Source organism: Panthera onca, chromosome B1, assembly GCF_046562875.1.
Source record: "Panthera onca isolate mPanOnc1 chromosome B1, mPanOnc1 haplotype 2, whole genome shotgun sequence".
NCBI classification, from domain to species: domain Eukaryota; kingdom Metazoa; phylum Chordata; class Mammalia; order Carnivora; family Felidae; genus Panthera; species Panthera onca.
In genome coordinates, this window is record NC_138342.1 from 41,864,514 (window position 1) to 41,883,556 (window position 19,043).

General features: G+C 44.1%; 1 protein-coding gene across 1 annotated transcript in view; it reads right to left on the reverse strand.

Moving 5' to 3' along the window:
* Positions 1-387: 387 nt before the first annotated feature.
* USP46 (ubiquitin specific peptidase 46) overlaps positions 388-19,043 on the reverse strand; it is a 62,025-nt gene continuing 43,369 nt past the window's right edge. The window contains exons 6-9 of the mRNA XM_060655046.3: positions 10,833-10,916; positions 8,574-8,771; positions 5,341-5,419; positions 388-4,300 (exon numbers count right to left, since the gene is read on the reverse strand). Of these exons, the coding sequence (XP_060511029.1) occupies positions 4,199-4,300; positions 5,341-5,419; positions 8,574-8,771; positions 10,833-10,916 (463 nt within the window). The 3' untranslated portion in view covers positions 388-4,198. The remainder of the gene's footprint in view (positions 4,301-5,340; positions 5,420-8,573; positions 8,772-10,832; positions 10,917-19,043) is intronic.

Sequence of the window (19,043 nt, forward strand, 5' to 3'; positions counted from 1 at the left end):
GCCCCTACTCTGGCAGGCCAGTGTAGGCAGTGGTGTGCACCTCGCTGGGGTCCCTCCCACCTCAGCTTGGAAACCACCTAGAGGTCCGGGGCTGGCTGTCAATACAACAGGGCCAGGGCCACACTGCCCGCTCTTGCCTAGAAGCCAGAAGCCGGAAGCTACTTTCTTACTTAAGGAACGGACCTTTTATTTCCTAACTGGGAAAGGACGTGTTGATATGCAGAGTCCCAGCTAAGGAATTCACTGTGATGCCTAATATACTGCCCCCAATTCTCCCCACCCCCTACCCACTGATACCCTCAATTTGCTATTCCCCAAATACAGGTTTCTGGATTACTTCTGTTGATCTTTTTTACTCGGCGCAAGGGATGAGTTACCTCCAGAACCTTGACAGTAGCATTGCCTTTATATGTCACAATGACCAGAATGTTCTATACATTTCCACCGCTTCAAAATTACATTTGGAATGATTAGCCAGACATGAGACTTGCCAATAACTCACATTTTATAAAAAGGATTTTAAGTCCATGTGTGTAACATTACCAAGATATAATTCTCTAGGAAGGGAATTCCTATTTTATTTATTTATTTTTTTTGCAAACAATTTTAGAGGCAGGGTGTTAAACTGATTGAAATTTCACAAGATTGACATTATTGCTTAAAGTGCTTGACTTGGTTACAAAAAAAAAAAAAAAAAAGATTAAGGTACAGATCATTTTAAATAAAAACTAAACTTGTTTTCTTTAGCAACAAAATGAAACGAATGCCACACAAATACAGTAACTATTTTGGTTACAAAGAAATGGAAGCCAAAAATAAATTAATGTAATACTGGAAAACAGAAATTTAATTAGGCAGAAAAGTAGGAAATAATTTTCCCTGACCCATGCCATTTACATGAGTTAATCACAATAGTGCCGATAAATGCCTTGACCATATAATAGCAAATGAGGGCAAAACATTTAGTGCACAATATTTTAATACACGTAAATATACAAAGTTGATCAAAATGCAATGTTTAAAGATAAAATCCATCTGTAATAAAGCTACACTCCAATATCTAAAATAAGCCCTAAGCTCCAGTTAGAACATAGTTCATTGTTAGGCATGCCCATGAAATTAAGCATATCCATGAAAATAAATGCATAGGGACCACTCCTGTCATTTTTTTTTTTTTCCCATTTCATCTGAAATCCAAAATATACCAGGCGGTAAAACCAAATATGACTGGCTTCCGAGTCAAACCAACACCCTCCTGCATTCTGTTCCTTGGCTCTCTGAGAACCAGTCCATTTGATGTTGCCTTGGAAGGAAAAATGCATCCATGTAACAGGACTGGATGTCAGCTCATTTTGCCAAAAAGTGACTTTTAAACAAATGCCTTTTTAGCAAACTGTACCATAATCTAGATGCTCAGCCAGTAAGTCACCAATAGAGCAAATACTCTTCTCTTCTCTAGGTGTAAAATATTGTAACTTATTTTAAAACCCTGCAGCAGTTAAAAGAAATACAGCAGGACTACTCACTCCTGCCAGAAAAGGACCCACAAAAACCCTGCCATTTGAGGGAATATTGCTGAGCCTTTGTGCTATCGTTGACCTCAGAATGGTCTCACCTACCTCACACCATTCCCTGCCCTGCACGATGAACAAGGGTGAAAGAGAAAGTGTTTGCATGCTACTGTCTTTACATAAAGTGAAATGATTCTGGGGAAATGTAGCTGCCTAGTGTTTGTTCCATTTACTGAAGAGGAAAGAAATTACCAGATAGCTCTAAGTTTAAAAGCTCTGATGGAGTGTTGGTGGATAAGTGTGTTTTGGTCTTTCTCCAAGCTTCTTCTCCTGCATCACACAACCATTTTAATGCCTTCGCATTTTATCTTCCATACTTGTTTTTATTCCTAAACTCTATCCATGAATTCAGAATTTTAACTGACCCTTTCAATTACTTCTGTTAAGTCACTGGGAAAAACTCTTCACACATACAGACCAAAAACAAAACAAAACAAAACAAAACACCCAAAACCAAACCAAACCAAACAAAAAAATCCAAACAAACAAACAAACAAAAACAGTAGTGAATCTGTGACTTAGCATTTAGATGTTACCTCTGTAGGCTTCCAATTGAAACTTTCTTTCTCTAACAAATTAGCCTCAAGAGTCATTCCAAAGATAATTTTAATAGTTTTTCTTATGAACCAGCTCCAAATATATTAGATATGAACCATCATTTTTTAAAAAAAAACTTTGCAACCTACAGTCAAATATATGGGTTATATATAGTACAAACAGTTCCTCGGATCAGTTGCCTTCAATTGCAAAGTGTCTCCTCTTAAAAACGGAATAAATACTCACCTTCCAGGTAAGTGATTACTGCATATGTTTCATGAGGAAAAAAAAAAAAAAGACAAAATATTTATAAATATGAATTTGCCTCTAAATAAGGCAAGGTATATTTTCATCACTTGTATAAAATAACGTGAAGATCACCCTGTTTTTGTCTTCTCCAGTGAAAAGTAAAACATTTCACTTCAAGCATGAACAAATGAAGTGTTGGCATGCTTATTTAAGTTCTGAGCAATAAACAGTTCAAGATATCTTAAAGACAAGAAATCCAGTTTTCATCTAGATAAAGTGCTATGCTCTTAATTGTTACAAAATGGCTGCTAACATTTCCAATTTCAATTTTAGTTCACATTATGCCAAACATTTGCATGTTCATTCGCTGATTTATTAGGTAACAAAATAGTATGTTCACAGTATCTTAGAAGTGTATGGAAGTCAACCGACTTCCCAAAGGAAGCCAAGATCTATGCCTCATAGTATTTGTAAGAATCCAAAAACCAGCTCAACAGCAAAATGCCAAATTGACCCTTTTAATAAAAGGTACCAATACTCAAGTGATCTAATAAATACATACATAACAAAAGTGAAAAAAGTAAAAGTAACTACAGTGAGATGAGGTTCTTCCAAAAAACGGTCTTGTCAAGCGTTCTAGGAGTCTGAGCCAAAGAAAAGTTGCCATTTTGTTCATTCCTCCGCCCGCTCGCTCCCACTTCCTTTGACCCACCTTTACCCCCAGCTGACTCCAGTGGTCCCTCTAGGGAAGGTTCCTTATTAGTCCTGGGACTCGCCAGCGCCTCAGTCAACAGACTGAAATGTTAAAAGGTGAACAGCTGTACAATGCGGCCAATGGTGGTGACACTGCAGTGTCTGGGTCCTTCCTGACCGAGAAGGTGGTGGGTACTGACTGGCTAAGGAGAGCTGTGCCGGAAGCAGTCACCACGGTAGCCCAGCCCTGCGGCCACAGCCTGCAGAACACCAGCCGGCCCGGGCAGATGCCTTGGAAAGCTTAGCAGCGCCAGATAAAGGACAGATACAACTCACAGGACCTTACGGAAGTAGAGCATCACTAAAAACAAATGGCGTAGGGGTATCTTCCTGAAACGTGGTTTTGGTAGAAAGGTAAGAAAAGTAAGTTTTCACTGTCCACAAAAGCGTCCTCCTCTGGGCTCTGCCTGCCCTGAGCTCCGTGCCTTCTTAGCCTCTGGGGTCCTAACGGCGGCGGGCGGCGAGGGGAGCACAGCCCCAGGCAGGCGCTAGCCACCGTGAACAGCTTCTCTCCACCCTGTTCCGCCTGGAGGATGATTTTAGTATTGAGGTTACTCACTTTTAAACGTTTTCACTTGCACAAACTTAAAGCTATAGCTGCAGCCCTAACAGGTGAACTTCCACCCGATTCTGTCCTTGCGTCAGAAAAGAGGCAGAGAAGCTACAAATGGGTAGCAGTGCTTCCCGGGACAAGTTAAAGGAATGCATTGACATGAGATCCCGGAAGCCACTTGGGACGTTTAGCAGGGACCCAAAACAGACTGTAGACCTTCCCGTAGGAAATGTCACTCTAATTCAGCCAGACATAGCCGGTGGCGTAGCGTTTACCCAATCCTAAAATTAGCAACTGTTACTCATACAAATCTTACTACAATCTGATTGCAGTTAACTCTACCTCAGACTAAAATAAAACCACAAGTAGTGCTGCATGTAAAAAACCAAAGGGAGAGAAAGTCTAACCCAGCCAGACCATTACACTTGGCGTAGTACCACTGGCGGGGCCACTGGGGAGGAAAGTCTGCAGAGAAACCAGGGAATAGTGCTGTGAACAGTTCCCCCCATGTGAATTCGTCCCACAGTTCTTCAAGTTATTCTCTTGACTGATAGAATAAAATATATCCGGACTCTGAATTTTTTGATATATCTGACGTCAGGCCATAGAATTCTTCAATAGCTTGGGCATCTATTTTCTGCAATAAGAGAAAGAAAACAATACAACTGTTTAATGGGATGACTGAGAGAAGGGAAGAAAAACAAATGGAATGAATGAGAAGACTGAAGCAAACACTGTTTGCTACAAAATCACAACTGGGAACTTTCAACAGCAAACAGCTAATTCCACAGACCTGGCAATGGGGCATGATTACATACGTTGCAAATCCTGGAGGAGGGAGGCCAGCCTTCAAGCTATCGGCAAACATATGTGGGCATGCTCTGAAGCAGCCAGGACGCCCGTCTTTCAAATGGTAAACTGGGGGGTCTGGGGAATAACCTTAATTCTTGCAGGTCGTCAGACTTCATTCCCATTAGTGTCACCCTCTGAGCTAAAATGGACCTTGTCTGAGTGTGGAATTCTCTCTGGCTAGTATTCCTTTACAACAAAATCAATATATGGGAACACTTGAGTGTAATATAAAGATTTCCAGGTCCAACAGACTGAAAACATATTTTTAAATATCAATCCATACAAGAAGAATCTGGCATAATGAAAGAGTGCTTACAGAGCTTTTTATTAAGTTTATTATTGGGCTGTGTGCTGACAGCTCGGAGCCTGGAGCCTGGAGCCGGATTCTGTGTCTCCCTCTCCCTCTGCCCCTCCCCTGCTCGCACCCTGTCTGCCTCTCTCTCCAAAATAAATAAACGTTAAAAAAAAATAAAAATTTAAAAAATGAAAATAAAGAGTTTATTATTTGGTCTGTAGTAGAGAGGGCTTTAGTCACAGTGGAAAATGAGACTTACATATGAATACGGTTTCAGGGGACAAAGAGATCCCACATCTATGGCTGATCAGTTAACAAGAACGCAGTTAACTCATTAGTCCCCAGTCACACCCCTTTCTCCCTTTCTAAAGAGAATAAAGAACAGCAGAATTTAGTCTTGAGAGAAATGTAAATGGTTTTTAAGCCAGGTTATGGGAAAACAGGCCTATTTTAGGAAATGTCCGCACATACACATTCCCCCAAATACAGTCTACGCTGCAGCCCCATTATAGAGTAATCTGCATACCAACCTCTACAATGTCATCATCAAACAAAAGCCAGAAGCCATGACTCTTCACAATAGTAATATAATGCCCACGATTAGGACCACTGGAAAAGAACAAACACAAGTTATCAAGTTAACATTAACTTCTTTCAAAAACTAGGTACTTCTTTTTAGGCAGTGATCTACCTGAACAACCTCTCTCAGCAGGAGAATGGGTATAGGTCACGTCTATATCCACATTTATTTGGCCACAATTTATGGAGGAAGACCCACGTGGTGGTGCTGTGGTGAGCATAAAGGAATCTTCTGCAAAGATGCAAAAAAGTGAGGCTTCTAAAGACCCACAGTCCAGTGGGGAAAGCAGATATTCAAATTCAACAGATATAAATGAATAATTACCGTACACCTACTATGTGCCAGACTCTCTTCTGGCCGTCAGACAAAAAAGCAGTGAAGAAAACAGTGTCCCCACTTTCTTGGGATGAGGGCTGGAGAGGCACTGAACAAACTAAAATAGATTTCAATGTATACTAAGTGTGATGAAGGGGCGCCTGGGTGCCTCAGTCAGTCTAGTGTCTGCCTCTTGATTTTGACTCAGGTCACCATCTCACAGTTCATGAGTTTGAGCCCCGCGTCGGGCTCTGCACGGACAGTCAACGCAGAGCCTGTCTGGGATTCTCTCCCTCCTTCTCTCTCTGCCCCTACCACCTCCTTCTCGCTTGCTCTCTCCCAAAATAAATAAACTCAAAAAAAAAAAAAGTGCCATGAAACATAAAGCAGAATAAAGCATGGTGAGTGACAGAGGGAAGTACTATTTGATACACAATGGTGACAGTCCTCTGCTAACCCAAGATCTGAGCAGAAGGAACTTTCCCTGAGAGACGAGGTGATGGTGACGAGCCATGTGACCATGTGATGGAAGTTTACAGCAGGTGCAAAGGTACTGGGCATGGCAGGGGTGGGGGGTGGGGGGTTCCTGCGGGGTTCACTGAAGAGCAAGGAAGCCTGAGCCCAGGGGGGCGGGGGGTGGCGGGGGGAGGAAGGAGGCCACAGAGGTGGGGCATGGGGTATTGTGGTTTGGATTTTGGACTCTGCGGTGAGTCAGTCAGGAAGACACTGGGGAACTCTGAGGAGTGGCATCATCTAAGTTTTAGAAATATATTAAACTATAATATAGAATAACACGTGCTCAAAGGAAAAGGTATGTATCACATAATATGGGGAAAAGTAGAACTACACAGCTGTTACTATTAGTTAGATCTGCACAACTGAGGGAATTTAACCCCAAATCTAGAGTTCCGTTTTGTTTTTTCAGTGTACCACTAAAGTTCAAAAGCCAAATTTGCCTTTGTTTTCTGTCTTTTTTTTTTTTTTTTTTTTTTAATTTTTTTAAGTAACCTCTGTGCCCAATGTGGGGCTCGACTCACAACCCAAAGACCAAGAGTCACATGCTGTACTGACTGAACCAGCCAGGTGACCCTGTCCGCTTTCTTTAAATACAAGATGAGCCACGCGAACTGTTCCTGCCTTTCTCCAACGCTATCCAGCCACTCTCTCCCCTCCCTGGGCTCAGGACCCCAGGTTTCCCGTTCTTCACACGGCAGGCCTTTGCCCTGGAGGCACTCTGCCCGAAATGATCCTCTTCCGATGTGGGCCTTCCTGGCTCATTTTAGCCCTTAGGCCTCAGCCCCAATGTCACCTTGGTAGCTTCACTTCACCAGTCCCCATCCCTGCAGAGGAACCTTCAACTGCTCTCTCTCAGCGCCCTGTTCATTCCTCATAGCGTTCCTCAAACTCGAAGTCATCTCCCAGTGCTTTTGTTTTGGTGCTGACAGGCGGTGTGCTTACTTGCTAATTATCTATCTTTCTCGCCAGAGGCTCAGCTTCATGAGAACAGGGCCCGTGGATCTTCATCACTGCTGTACCTTCAGACTCTGCTACGAACCCAAGAAACAAGGGTTCAGAGAATAACTGCAGTCGAAATCAGAGAATGAGACCGCACCAGCTGCATCCATGGGCCAGGAGGTCCTGGCGTGGATGAGGGAATGCTCAGCTCCCCAGCCTCGGAGATCCCCAGCGTCCACGGCCCAGAGCCACCTGATCCCCGTGTGCAAGGCCAGCCCTGCTCTGTGTAGGAGGACAGTCCTGTCTCTAGTGGGGGAGAATTTAATGAATGCTAGTTAGTAGCACGTGTGACTCGGCACCAGTTGGCCCTCGCTGCCAGGACCGCTCTGACCTTGAGCCCTCATTACAGAAAGTCACTATTCTGCAACCCAACCTCACTTGTCCTCCAGGTCCCCTATAGGGGTCGCCGCCTTATCCTCACCAATGCTCTAGGGATTAGTCATCACCCACAGAGATCCGTACTGAAAACATGTATATACTTCTGAGCACCTTCTGTCTCCCCATCACCTGCCCACATCAGCCCACTGCCAGCCTCGGCCACAATGCCCTCCAGGTACCGGGCTCTGCCAGCCCTAAGACCTTCCAGTTCCTGCCACGAGGTCCCACCCAGCATTCACAGCTAGTTTCCAGATCACGGGCCTCATGTGTTCTTTAGAAAAATAACTGGTGGAATTCCTCTTCAGGAAAACCACAGAGCTGGCTTATAACAGACCAAAACACAGAACACTGGGAATGTAAGAAAGGATCCTGTGACTTCAAGTCCGCTCTGCATGGGACAAATAAGGTGCTTCAGAGGCGAAGCATCCGCCGCCGTGCAGGGGGAAAAGGAAATCAGTCTACTCCTCTGCGTGGAACCACGCATCCTCTTGTTATGGTCTGTGCACGAAAATCCAATCCAGGCAGATGGAGAGGAAAATAATCCTGCTCAGTGACACACCCCTACCTAAAACCCAGAAGGGTAGGGGAACGACAGAACACAAATCTCTTCCAGCTGAGCAAAGGATAACAAACAGGTGTATTTTCAGTGGACTTTTCCATGCTTGTATCTATAGCTATGGAAGAAAAAAATATCTGCTCAAAGGACTTTCAGCAAAACACTTTTCTTCTCCGTATCTAGGAGCCTTCTCTCCTACTCTCTTTTTTCTGGTTGGGGAAGGGCTAAAAACTGCATGAAGAATATCTTGAAGAGTACATTTTGGATTTATTTTGAGATGATAGGTAAGAGCCTGGAAGACGTTCTCAGAAGTCCCATTACTACGGAGTCTCACAGCCCAGGAAAGGCATAGCTGCCTCTGTTTCGGCACCCTTCTCGCGTGCACCCCCCCGTGCGCCCGCTTTTCCGCCTGCCCTCACCTGCCACAGTGAACCACCACAGCGACCAGGTCGTACATGCGGTCCAGGTTCACGGCGTCGCTGGAGGTGTTGAAGAGCCGGAGCTCCAGCGGGAAGACCACCCGGTAAGACAGCTTGGTGTACCTGTGCAGCTGTTCCATGTACTTGAACCGCTTTAGGTGCAGGGCCAAAATCATGGGCAGCTTTTTTACTCTCATCCTAAGAAACCACGAAATAGAAAAGAAGTTGTACCCCCTAAGAGCTGTTGGGGGGCAGAATACACTGCCGCCACACAAACGGAGAGCAGAAGGGGTCTAACAGACTTCAGGTCAGCAAGTAACCACACCGCCCGCAAGAATAAAAGGATGCTTGCACACATACAGCTGGTTAACCTGCTTGCTTGGCTAACCGGGCACAGCCAGCAGGAGAGGAGGACAACAGCAGCTCTGTTTCTCTCTGGCCAAAGGAGACAGTCCTGAAGTTTTATACCAGTGCAAATACGGTGTGTAACTGCTCTCCATTACTGCCCCCTGCCTTCCAGAAAGGAACAATATTTGGACAGCCACACCCCCCCTCCACCCCGCCTGGAGATAATGGAGAGGAGGGGTGACCACTTTTGGGAAGAGGACAAGCAGAAGGCTGCGGTATGGACTTCTGGGGTCTGAGGACCACGGGGGGGCGCTTGGGGAAACCAAGCACGCTGGGCTCATGCTCACTCACTCGTGTGTCAGTCCTTCCCCTCGTCTAGCTCTTGGTTTCCCCACTCGTAAAATGTAGGGGTTGGCTTAAGGGCCACACTTCTCAAACTGGGCTTGTGGAGCACTGGAGACATCAGCAGAGGCGGGGTTCCTGGGGCCAAGTTTGGACAGCTACTTTCTATTTCAAAGTTCCTCCCTGTGCACTGGCAGAGAGGTTCTGAGAAATCCTACAGTAAAGGAACTGTTCTCTTTTGTCTGATGTAGCAGTTCCCAAACTTACATGAACACAGAAATCTTTTTTCACTAGGTGACCATTAATATTCCTTGGTAAAAAAAAAATTCATAAAAACAATAGTTTATGGAGACCAACTCTGCTGGAATAGAGACCTTTGGTCCCCTTCCGGGACCCCCATTCTAGGAATGCCCTGAGTCAGTGTCAATGCTGTTCAGCATGCACACATTTTCAATGCATATTATTTGAAAAGGACAAATTTTAAGAGACTGTTGTTCAGGAATCTATTGAGGTAAAACCCTGTTTGTAAAAATAAGCAAAATAACGTCTGCAGAAACAGAAGAATCATGGGAAGCCTGATGTTTTACAGGAACACACATTATTTTAATGAATATGCCTTCATGCCATATAGGAAGGCCTGGGCTGGCCTTGGGTTGACTGAGATTGTAAGGACAGGGAGAAGTGAGCTCCCCTGATGACTCACAAAAGTTAACCAGCTATCACTGCACTCCCATCTGCCACAAGGAGTCACCTTTTGTAAGTTTTGATGCAGCAAGGAAAGATGTGCATGTGTGCATGTCTAGGGGGGAAGAGCAGGGAAGGCTGAGCAGAGAAATGATTTCAACCTCAGCTCAAGACCCCTGAAGGTTTTAGATGATGGTAATGAGCTTCTGTGAACTATTCTGAATATTCCACAACCATGGGCAGGGTAAATTCAATTCACAGTAAGGCTTCACACGATAATTAAAATGTCAAGTTTCTTGGCTTCCGGGGGCAGATAACAGAGAATCACTGATTCGCACACATTGTCCAGGGGCTCTAACTTGCCGGTGCTTGTAAAAAGGCAACCATGGATCCTGTATCAATTCAGAATGTGATGCTTCTTATCACCTATCCATGCAACTGATGTGTTATTGATTTCCTCGTGTTTCCACATTAAATCATTAACTTTTTAAACCTCTTGTGCCTCTAAATAAGAAGTTCCAATATGAAGTAACAATTCTACTAGATATCTACTATGTGTTATACTCTATGCTAAATCCTTTTTATAATCTGTCTTTAATCACAAGAAAATAGTAATTATATCTGACCACCACTCATTTACCCAGCATAGTATCTGATACACAGCACACAATAAATATTTGTTGAACGAATGAACAAATGATCAAACGATCAGACAAATGGACAACTTTCCAAGGCAGGCACTCTTATCCTAGTTTATCCAGGGAGGAAGGCAATTGACTTCTTCAAAGCTACTTGGCCACGAGCCCACAGAACTGGGATTCAAAATCAGGTATGGTTCCTTCCCTCAAAACCAAGCCACCCTCTGGGCTAAACCCTTTTACACACCTTTTCTGGGCCTCCTGTTTGCTGCAGCACGTTTCACAATAATATTTCTGTTCACTACACAGTGTTTCTGTGTTGCTGAAGTCTCTGCAGAGAAAAATATTTTCAACTCAAAAAACAGTCCAAAATGTACTTAGTATACACCATGTTTTAAACCTTTTATCACCTGCAGGGTAATTTTTAAGTGAATGCAGGGAAAGAAGTAATGAGAAAAGACTTTTCTTATGAGTAGGGGCTATGATTGCCATTACAGCATGTCTGCTGGACTGGGTTATGGTTTCACCTTTGGAGATTTCCAAGGATAGCTTTATTAAGTGGGACACAAATAGATATAAATTAGAGTTTCCAACTGATTAAAAAAAAATCAAGTTTTAACAAGACTACCTATAAATTGGAGATTAAAAATTATAACAGAAAATACTATTGTAAAAGTCCATCATTACACTGTAAGTCAGGTCCAAAAACCTCAATCACATAAAATGCAAGGTGACATTATTGTGTAGTTAATGAAAAACAGGGTATCTCAGGAGTCTGTATTTTCTAAGATTACGAAAGTAAAGATAATGAAATTTAAATCACATACAACTGCCCTTATATTGAACTAAGAAAATCCCAAATTAGCAGGAGATGCCAGCTTTCTACAATCCCCAGCTCCCCGCCCCCACCCCCCCCACCCGGCTCCCTTTGAGAACAAATGTCATTGTGATGTTATATCTGTATTCACCCCTACCATGAGACTTACTGCACTACTTGTAAGTTTTCATTTTTTTAAATGTCATGGCTTTTCATTCTTTTTCTGGTCATTGAGATTCTACTTAACATTCCTGTGGTACCACTTCAAAGGCTGAGAAGAACATCCAGAATATAATAATACCCTAGAGTCTTGAGAAAGCCTGTGATGTTTCTTTATTCATAGGGAGTATCCTAGCACCAGAATGATCAGATTTTATTAAACAGAAAGTGTTATTTACATGGTGTTATGGACTCACACACATAAACAGAGCTTACCAAAAGAAAACATAGATTGCTCATTTATTCACTACTCAAATGTTTACTGACAGCACTCTGGGCTTGGTGCCAGGGGTTTACAGAGGCACCTGCCCTCACACTGCTCACAGTCTAACACGCACACATGCGAGCGAGCCGCTTATGTGTTCAGTGCAGGTCAACAAGTCATTTCAGGGGCGCCTGGGTGGCTCAGTCGGGTAAGTGTCTGACTTCAGCTCAGGTCATGATCCCAAGGTTTGCGGGTTCAAGCTCCGTGTCAGGCTCTCTGCAGTCATCAAAGAGTCTGCTTCAGATTTTCTCTCCCTCTCTCTCTGTCCCTCCCCCACTCATTCTCTCTCTCTCAAAAATAAGTAAACATTAAAAAAGAAAAATCATTTCAGGGGCACCTGGTTAAGTGTCAGACTCTTGATTTTGGCTCAGGTCATGATCTCACAGTTTGTGAGATCAAGCCCCAAGTCAGGCTCCACACTTGTGGTATCTCTCTCTCTCTCTCTCTGCCCCCCCACCAATCTCTCTCTCAAAAAAAAAAAAAAAATAATAATAATTTCATACAATTCTCCTGCCTAAAATGCTTCAACAGTTCTTTAGTGCAATTCAGAATGAAACTCGAATTCTTTGCCATGGCCAGTAGGCCCTCAGTCCCCATACCCCTAGCTGTTCTGACCTCATCTCCTACCCTGCCTCACCTCCTTCACCTGGCTTAGGCCACACCAGCAGCTTTCTCCTGTCCCTCCAGAATGCCATACCCTTTCTGCTTCAGGGCTTCTGCAGGTGCTGCTTCCTCTGCACTAACAGCTCATTTCCAGATGCTTCCATGGCTGCCTCTGCCCATTGCTCAGAGCTCAGCACAAATGTCAACTCCTGGGAGACTTCTTTGTCCACCTTCTCCAAACCCACTCAGCCTCTATCTGGTTTGCAGTCTTGTTTTCTTCTGAGCACTTACCCTTATCTGAAACCATCCTCCTATTTGATTACATGCCTTCCCTCTATGTGGGCAATGACTCTGTCTCACTCACTGCCGCAGCCCCAGCACCATGAAGAGGCCCAATGCAGCACGGCATTCCATAATATTTGTTGGCTGAGTGAAGACAGAAGCACGTGTATAAAGTCCAGGGGAAAGCACAGAGGAGGGAGAAATGAACTTGGGGTAATGTGAGTTGTTTCCAAGCGGTGATGTGGAAGTCAGGCTCTCGAAGAAGGAAAGTGTACAGGTGGGTAAGAGGCAAGCATTCCAGACAGAGGGAACGCTCCAGCATAGGGAGACGGAAGCAAGGTGTGGGTGTGCCTTAGATGCTGGTGTGGACCCTGTGACTCTGGAAATCCACTGATGGGGCTCAGCAAGGAAAAGATGTAACCAGACAGTGCTTTCTAGAGTAACCATTTCTGGCAGCACTACAGAGGAAGGACAGGAGGTGTTGAGAGGCAAGAAAATGATTTAGAAGACAATTATACTCAAATCTCAGATCTCAACTGCTCGGTGCGTAATACAAACTCACACTTAACTGAATGAACACAGGCTAACTCCTTTTTATTTTATTTTTTTTTTAAGTTTATGTATTTATTTGGAGAGAGTGTGAGAGCGAGCATGAGGAGGGGAGGGGTAGAGAGAGGGAGAGAGAATCCCAAGCAGGCTCCGCACTGTCAGCGCAGAGCCCGGCGTGGGGCTCAAACTCACAAACCGTGAGGTCATGACTTAAGTGATCACTTAAACAACTTGAGACTTGACAAGAGTCTGATGCTCAACCAAAGGAGCCACTCAGGCGCCCCCAGACTAACTCTTTAATGAAGTAACTGATGTGAAATCCTTTCTTGGCCTGCACAGGGTTGGGGTGGAATGGGGCCAGGGGAGACAAGGGAGGGGGGGAGGAGAGTATGTGTAGGTGATGGTGGAGGTTCATACCCATGGGATTTCTACCACAGATACAGCTCTTTATCCAGCTCAAGAGCCAGAGTAACCAAGGCAAGCACAGCAGTGAATAAGGAATTAAATACTTTCTACTCTTACTTTTCAAAGAAAGTTTTCTGAAGTGATTGCAGACCCACACGAGTGGAAATATAGCAAAAGTTAGTACTTAATATAAAGACCTGATTTAAAATTCACCTCCATCCTGCCACACCCCGGCTGGCTGGGGGCTTACTGCCACGAGACACAGGGCAATGCTTCCGGGGCATCTGTGAGTTGAGAAGTGGAAAATGAGGCTACATCAGGGAAAAGGGCTGACCACAGCAGGAGACTCAGAGGCAGAGCAGGTCTGTCGATAGAGGCTGTACAGTTGTTGGAATCAAAGCAGGCAACAAGGGGTGAGGAAACCTTTCAAGGAGAAAGTCAAAGAGGAAGGAGAGAGTAGAGAGGCCTTTCTGATGCTCAGGATAAATGACCAAAGCACAGAGGTATGGTTAGGGGAAAGCACAAAACTGTATTTCTTTACAAAGAGTTACAATAGCAATAAAACATCGTTCAGAAATACACTTTGGAAATGAATCTAGTAAGAAATAGAAGTCTTTATAAAGAAAACTACGAAATTCTAGAAAAATGTATGAAAGAAAACTTGAACACCTGAAGAAAGACTATGTTTCTGGGTGGAAAGACTGTTGTAAAGACAGCCGTTGTGTCCAAGGTTATATCCATGTTTGACACATTTTTTAGTACAGTCTTAACTTTTCCACTCAATGCAATAGTTCAGAAATTGATTTTTTTTTTTTTTAATTCTCAAACAACACTTCCCGATAAGTGTCCTGTCATGATCCCCACAGAAAAGGTTACCCTGTAGAAGAGTTAGCCCAGAGCAGCTCCAGGCTGTGCCTGACCTCCCAGGAGCCAAGGGGATCAATCCACACCTATAACCTATTTCCTGGTGCACACCAGCTGGGAAACTTTGTTCTGGGGTTGACATCAGCAACATCAGCGGGTCTCCGGGCTGCCCATTAGAGTTACCCGGGGAGCTTTCGAAACACACTCAATGCCTAATTCCTCCCCCTGGCCCCCACTTGATTACACCAGAATCTCTCCAGGTAGAATCCAGGCATTATTGTTCTTAAAGTTTCCCTTTAAGAATATGCTTCGAAGTCTGAGAGCCACTGTGGTCTGTGCTTTGTATACCTTAACATGCACTTGAATCACATGGAGATCCTGTTAAAATGAAGATTCTGGTTCATTCATTCATTCTTGGGGGAGACCTGAGATGCTGTTCTTTTTTTTTTAATTTTTTTTTTTTTTTTTTTTTTTTAACGTTTATTTATTTTTGAGACAGAGAGAGACAGAGCATGAATGGGGGAGGGTCAGAGAGAGAGGGAGACACAGAATCGGAAGCAGGCTCCAGGCTCTGAGCTGTCAGCACAGAGCCCGACGCGGGGCTCGAACTCACGGACCGTGAGATCATGACCTGAGCTGAAGTCGGACGCTTAACCGACCAAGCCACCCAGGCGCCCCCTGAGATGCTGTTCTAATGAGATCCCAGGTGATGTCAATGGCACTAGCCCACAGACCACTGTTTGAGTAGCAAAGATTTAGAGCAGCGGATCTCAAACTTTGGTGGTATTAGGATCACGAAGAAAATTAATTAAAAATAGTGGCCAAGGCTCACTGAAGGTGAATATGGCCAGGGCCAAATTATGGGAGCAGCCTAAGTGTCCAACGATTGATGAAGGATAAAGAAGATGTGGTGTGTGTGTGTGTGTGTGTGTGTGTGTGTGTATTTCTGCCATAAATAGTATTCAGCCATAAAAAAGAGTGAAATCTTGCCATTTGCAACAACATGGATGGAGCTAGAGTGTATTATGCTAAGCGAAATAAGTCAAAAAAGACAAATACCATATGATTTCACTCAAACAAAACAAAGGAAGGAAAAAAAGACACAACTACAGAGAACAAACTGATGGTTACTAAGGGAGGTTGGTGGGGGGCTGGGTGAAATAGGTATGGGGGTTAAGGAGTGCAAGTGTTGTGATGAGCACTGAGTGTTGTGTAATTGCTTAGTCACTATATTGTACACCCGAAACTAATATAATACTAGATGTGAACTATACTGGAATTAAAATTAAAAACTTAAAAAAAAAAAGAATATGATGCCCAAAACAAATAAATCATTGTTGGGCCCTGGCTCTGAAAAGGAAAAAAAAAAAAAAAAAAAAAAGAGGGAGAGAGAGGCCTGGGTTCACTGAAGTTGAATACTGGCTAGGCCCCCATTTTTATAAACTTCCCCAAGGTGATTTTCATACACACCAAAGTTTGAGAACCAATGAGCAGAGTATTAAAGAAGACTGAAAAAAGAAATCCACAAGAAACACTTAGATGTCAACTATTAGAAAATACTTTATATCAGTAATAACCCAACACAGGTCAGAGAAACAAAACAGAGAAACCAATAAACAAGCATGCAGCAATGGATGTGTGGTGGGGACAGGAGATATATGAACTTAGTACTTAAAAGAAATTTTCCAAAAGAAGTAGAAAAATAATTCGTTTTAGAGAGGATACATTTTTAAAACAGCTACGGGAGAATGAAAAGCTACTCTCCTCCCAGCTGACCTCGGCAGCGCTGGAAGAATGGACATTTAATATGAGAGGAGGACAGGGGAAGGGAAAAAAGGTGCTTCAGAGAGTGGACCGCTTGAAGAGAAGGTTTCCGCTTCAAGAGAAGGTTTCCGTAAAGGAGCCACAGGGGAGACTAAGGCACTGAAGTGAAAGACAAAAACTACCCAAAAGGCCATAGAAGGGTAATTAAGATAAACTTCACGTATTTGAAGTTTTTGCCTGAGGCCATCCCTGAACTTTTCAAAAGAAGAAAAAACTATCTTGGTATTCACTTCTGATACCGATGGCTCCCCGGCCTAAGACAAGGCACTGACATATGAAATATTTGGAATATAGGTCAGTTATAGTATGGATTTAATGGCTTCTGTAGGCCTGTACCCTGAATAGAACCACTATTTCATCATTTCTCTGCAACAAAAGCAGTGAAAACACACCGTAATCGGTCATCTAAAGTCCCTTGAAAGGAGGTGGCAAAGGCCCTGCATTCAAATCCTACAATTTTAGGGGTCTTACTTCGGATCAGGTCATGATCTCACAGCTTCTGGGTTCAAGCCCCCCCTCCCCCAAGTGGAGCTCCTAGCTGTCAGCACAGAGCCCACTTCAGATCCTCAGTCCCCTTTGCTTTCTGCCCCTCCCCCACTCACGCTCTTTCTCTCTCAAAAATAAACAAACATTAAAAAAAAGTCCTACAATTTTAGCTTGATTTTTAACTTTTTTTTGGCCATCAAAATGAAGGAAAGATAAAATATCAGAAGAGGTGCAAACATAAAAAGAAAATTCATAGTTCTAATTTTAAAAACAAACCTTTAAGAATGCAAACGAAATTAAACCATGAATGAGGCCCAAAAGATCAAGATCTGTAATCATTCCTTCTCCCTTGTCTCAGACAGAAAATGCTAACGATCAGCTGATATCATTTATTCCCCTGGGGCCTTGGCTCCCCCCTTCACTCCTCTGGGGCAGATGAGAAAGCCGCCAGTCCCAGCACAATACTCTCTGGGAGGGTGAGGGTGGGGGTGGGTGGGCCTGGCAGGGCCTGTCTTCCTGTTGTGGGGGTGATGTCAGGCCTGCCTGCGTGAGGGCAGGTGTGGGGAAGTCAGTCGTGGGGAAGTCAGTCAAGGTCTACTTTAGGGATGATGTAAAATGGCGGCAGGGCAGGCAATTCGGGAATGTCAGCCCAGAAGGCCCAATCGGATGGCAATCTAATGTTTAAAAAGGCATTCTGAAGCTATTTCATGCTCATCCATCCCAGCTTTAACATCTCCAAACACCTCTACATCAGGTATGCATGACTAACATATACATTTCTCGAAATAATAATGATAATAATAGAAACGTAAATCTGGGTTACATTTCTTTATAACAAGGTTCCCCAAAGATTAAAATTGTAACTAACAAGTTAGCCCTCCTCTAGCTGGTTGACTGAGATCTCAAAGCTACAGCCACTGCCATCTGCCCTTTTGAGCAGCCCAGGAATTTCTAAGAAGGAAGGGGAAGCAGTCAATCTAACTCCAAATGCTCCCTAACGCCCACTTGTTTAAAAAAAAAAAAAAAAAAAGAGGCGGGGAATGAGGGGCACCTGGGTGGCTCAGGTGGTTAAGCGTCTGACTTGGGCTCAAGTCATGATCTCAGGGTTTGTAGGTTTGACAGCCCTGGTTCTGTGGTGACAGCCCAGAGGCTGGAATCTGCTTCAGTTTCTGTGTTTCCCTCTCTCTCTGCACTTTCCCTGCTTGTGCTCTCTCTCCCTCTCAAAATTAAGTAAACGTAAAAAAATAAAATAAAAAGGGGCGGGATGGGCAAGTGATACCTTTCCTCCCAGTCCTTCGTCTGCAACTGACGTTGGCAAAATCATAACTTTCCCCACTCCCTGTGATCATAAGACCTTGGGGAAATAAAAAATGGCTCCTTGTCACAGGAATATTAGGAACCCATGCTATAAACAGAACCATTCAGAAGAAAGAGGCCACCCTGGCCTACAAAACACTTTGCAAATAAAGAGTTAACACACTTGTCCTAGACATCTGGGCCTGAGGCACTTGGAACAAGGGCCGGTGGGCCACACCAACAGGAAGTGCTGGGTAACTGGTCACTCATGAGGGAGCGGAGGGGAACCTGGGGCCCTGGGAAATCAGAAAGCAATCAGCTCCCCACCCGCTCACACAAAACATGAAACCCAGATGAAGCAAGAAACTCTCCCATGTTGACGTTGGTGCCTTTGCCCTGCAAGATGACTTTCTAACAGCCAACCACCACAGCGAGTCCCCTTAACCTATCCTTCTAAAAGGTCCCAAGTAACCTGGACTAACATCTCTGTCACCCAATCACCATTGGTAAAAATCAACAGTGCCTTGTTAGACACTATAAAATGTCTCAGAGCTCTGGGCTCCTAAGCAACGGGGAAGCCTGCCCTGACCACGAGGTCTATCTACACTGGCACCCCCATGACCACGCACTCTGTGGACCTGTTAAATTTCTTCGAGGCACCAATCGTTGCCTGTGGATCCCCCCCAGGATGTAAGTGCTGTGAGGGCCCGGAATGTGTCTGCCACTCACTCCTCCATGCCTAGTGGCTATAGCAGGGCTGGGCTGCTGCTAAGCCCTCCGGAACTACTGAAAACAGGACAGGAAAGAAGGGATGGAGTAGGGAAAAGGGAATCGTGTCTCCGTGTCAA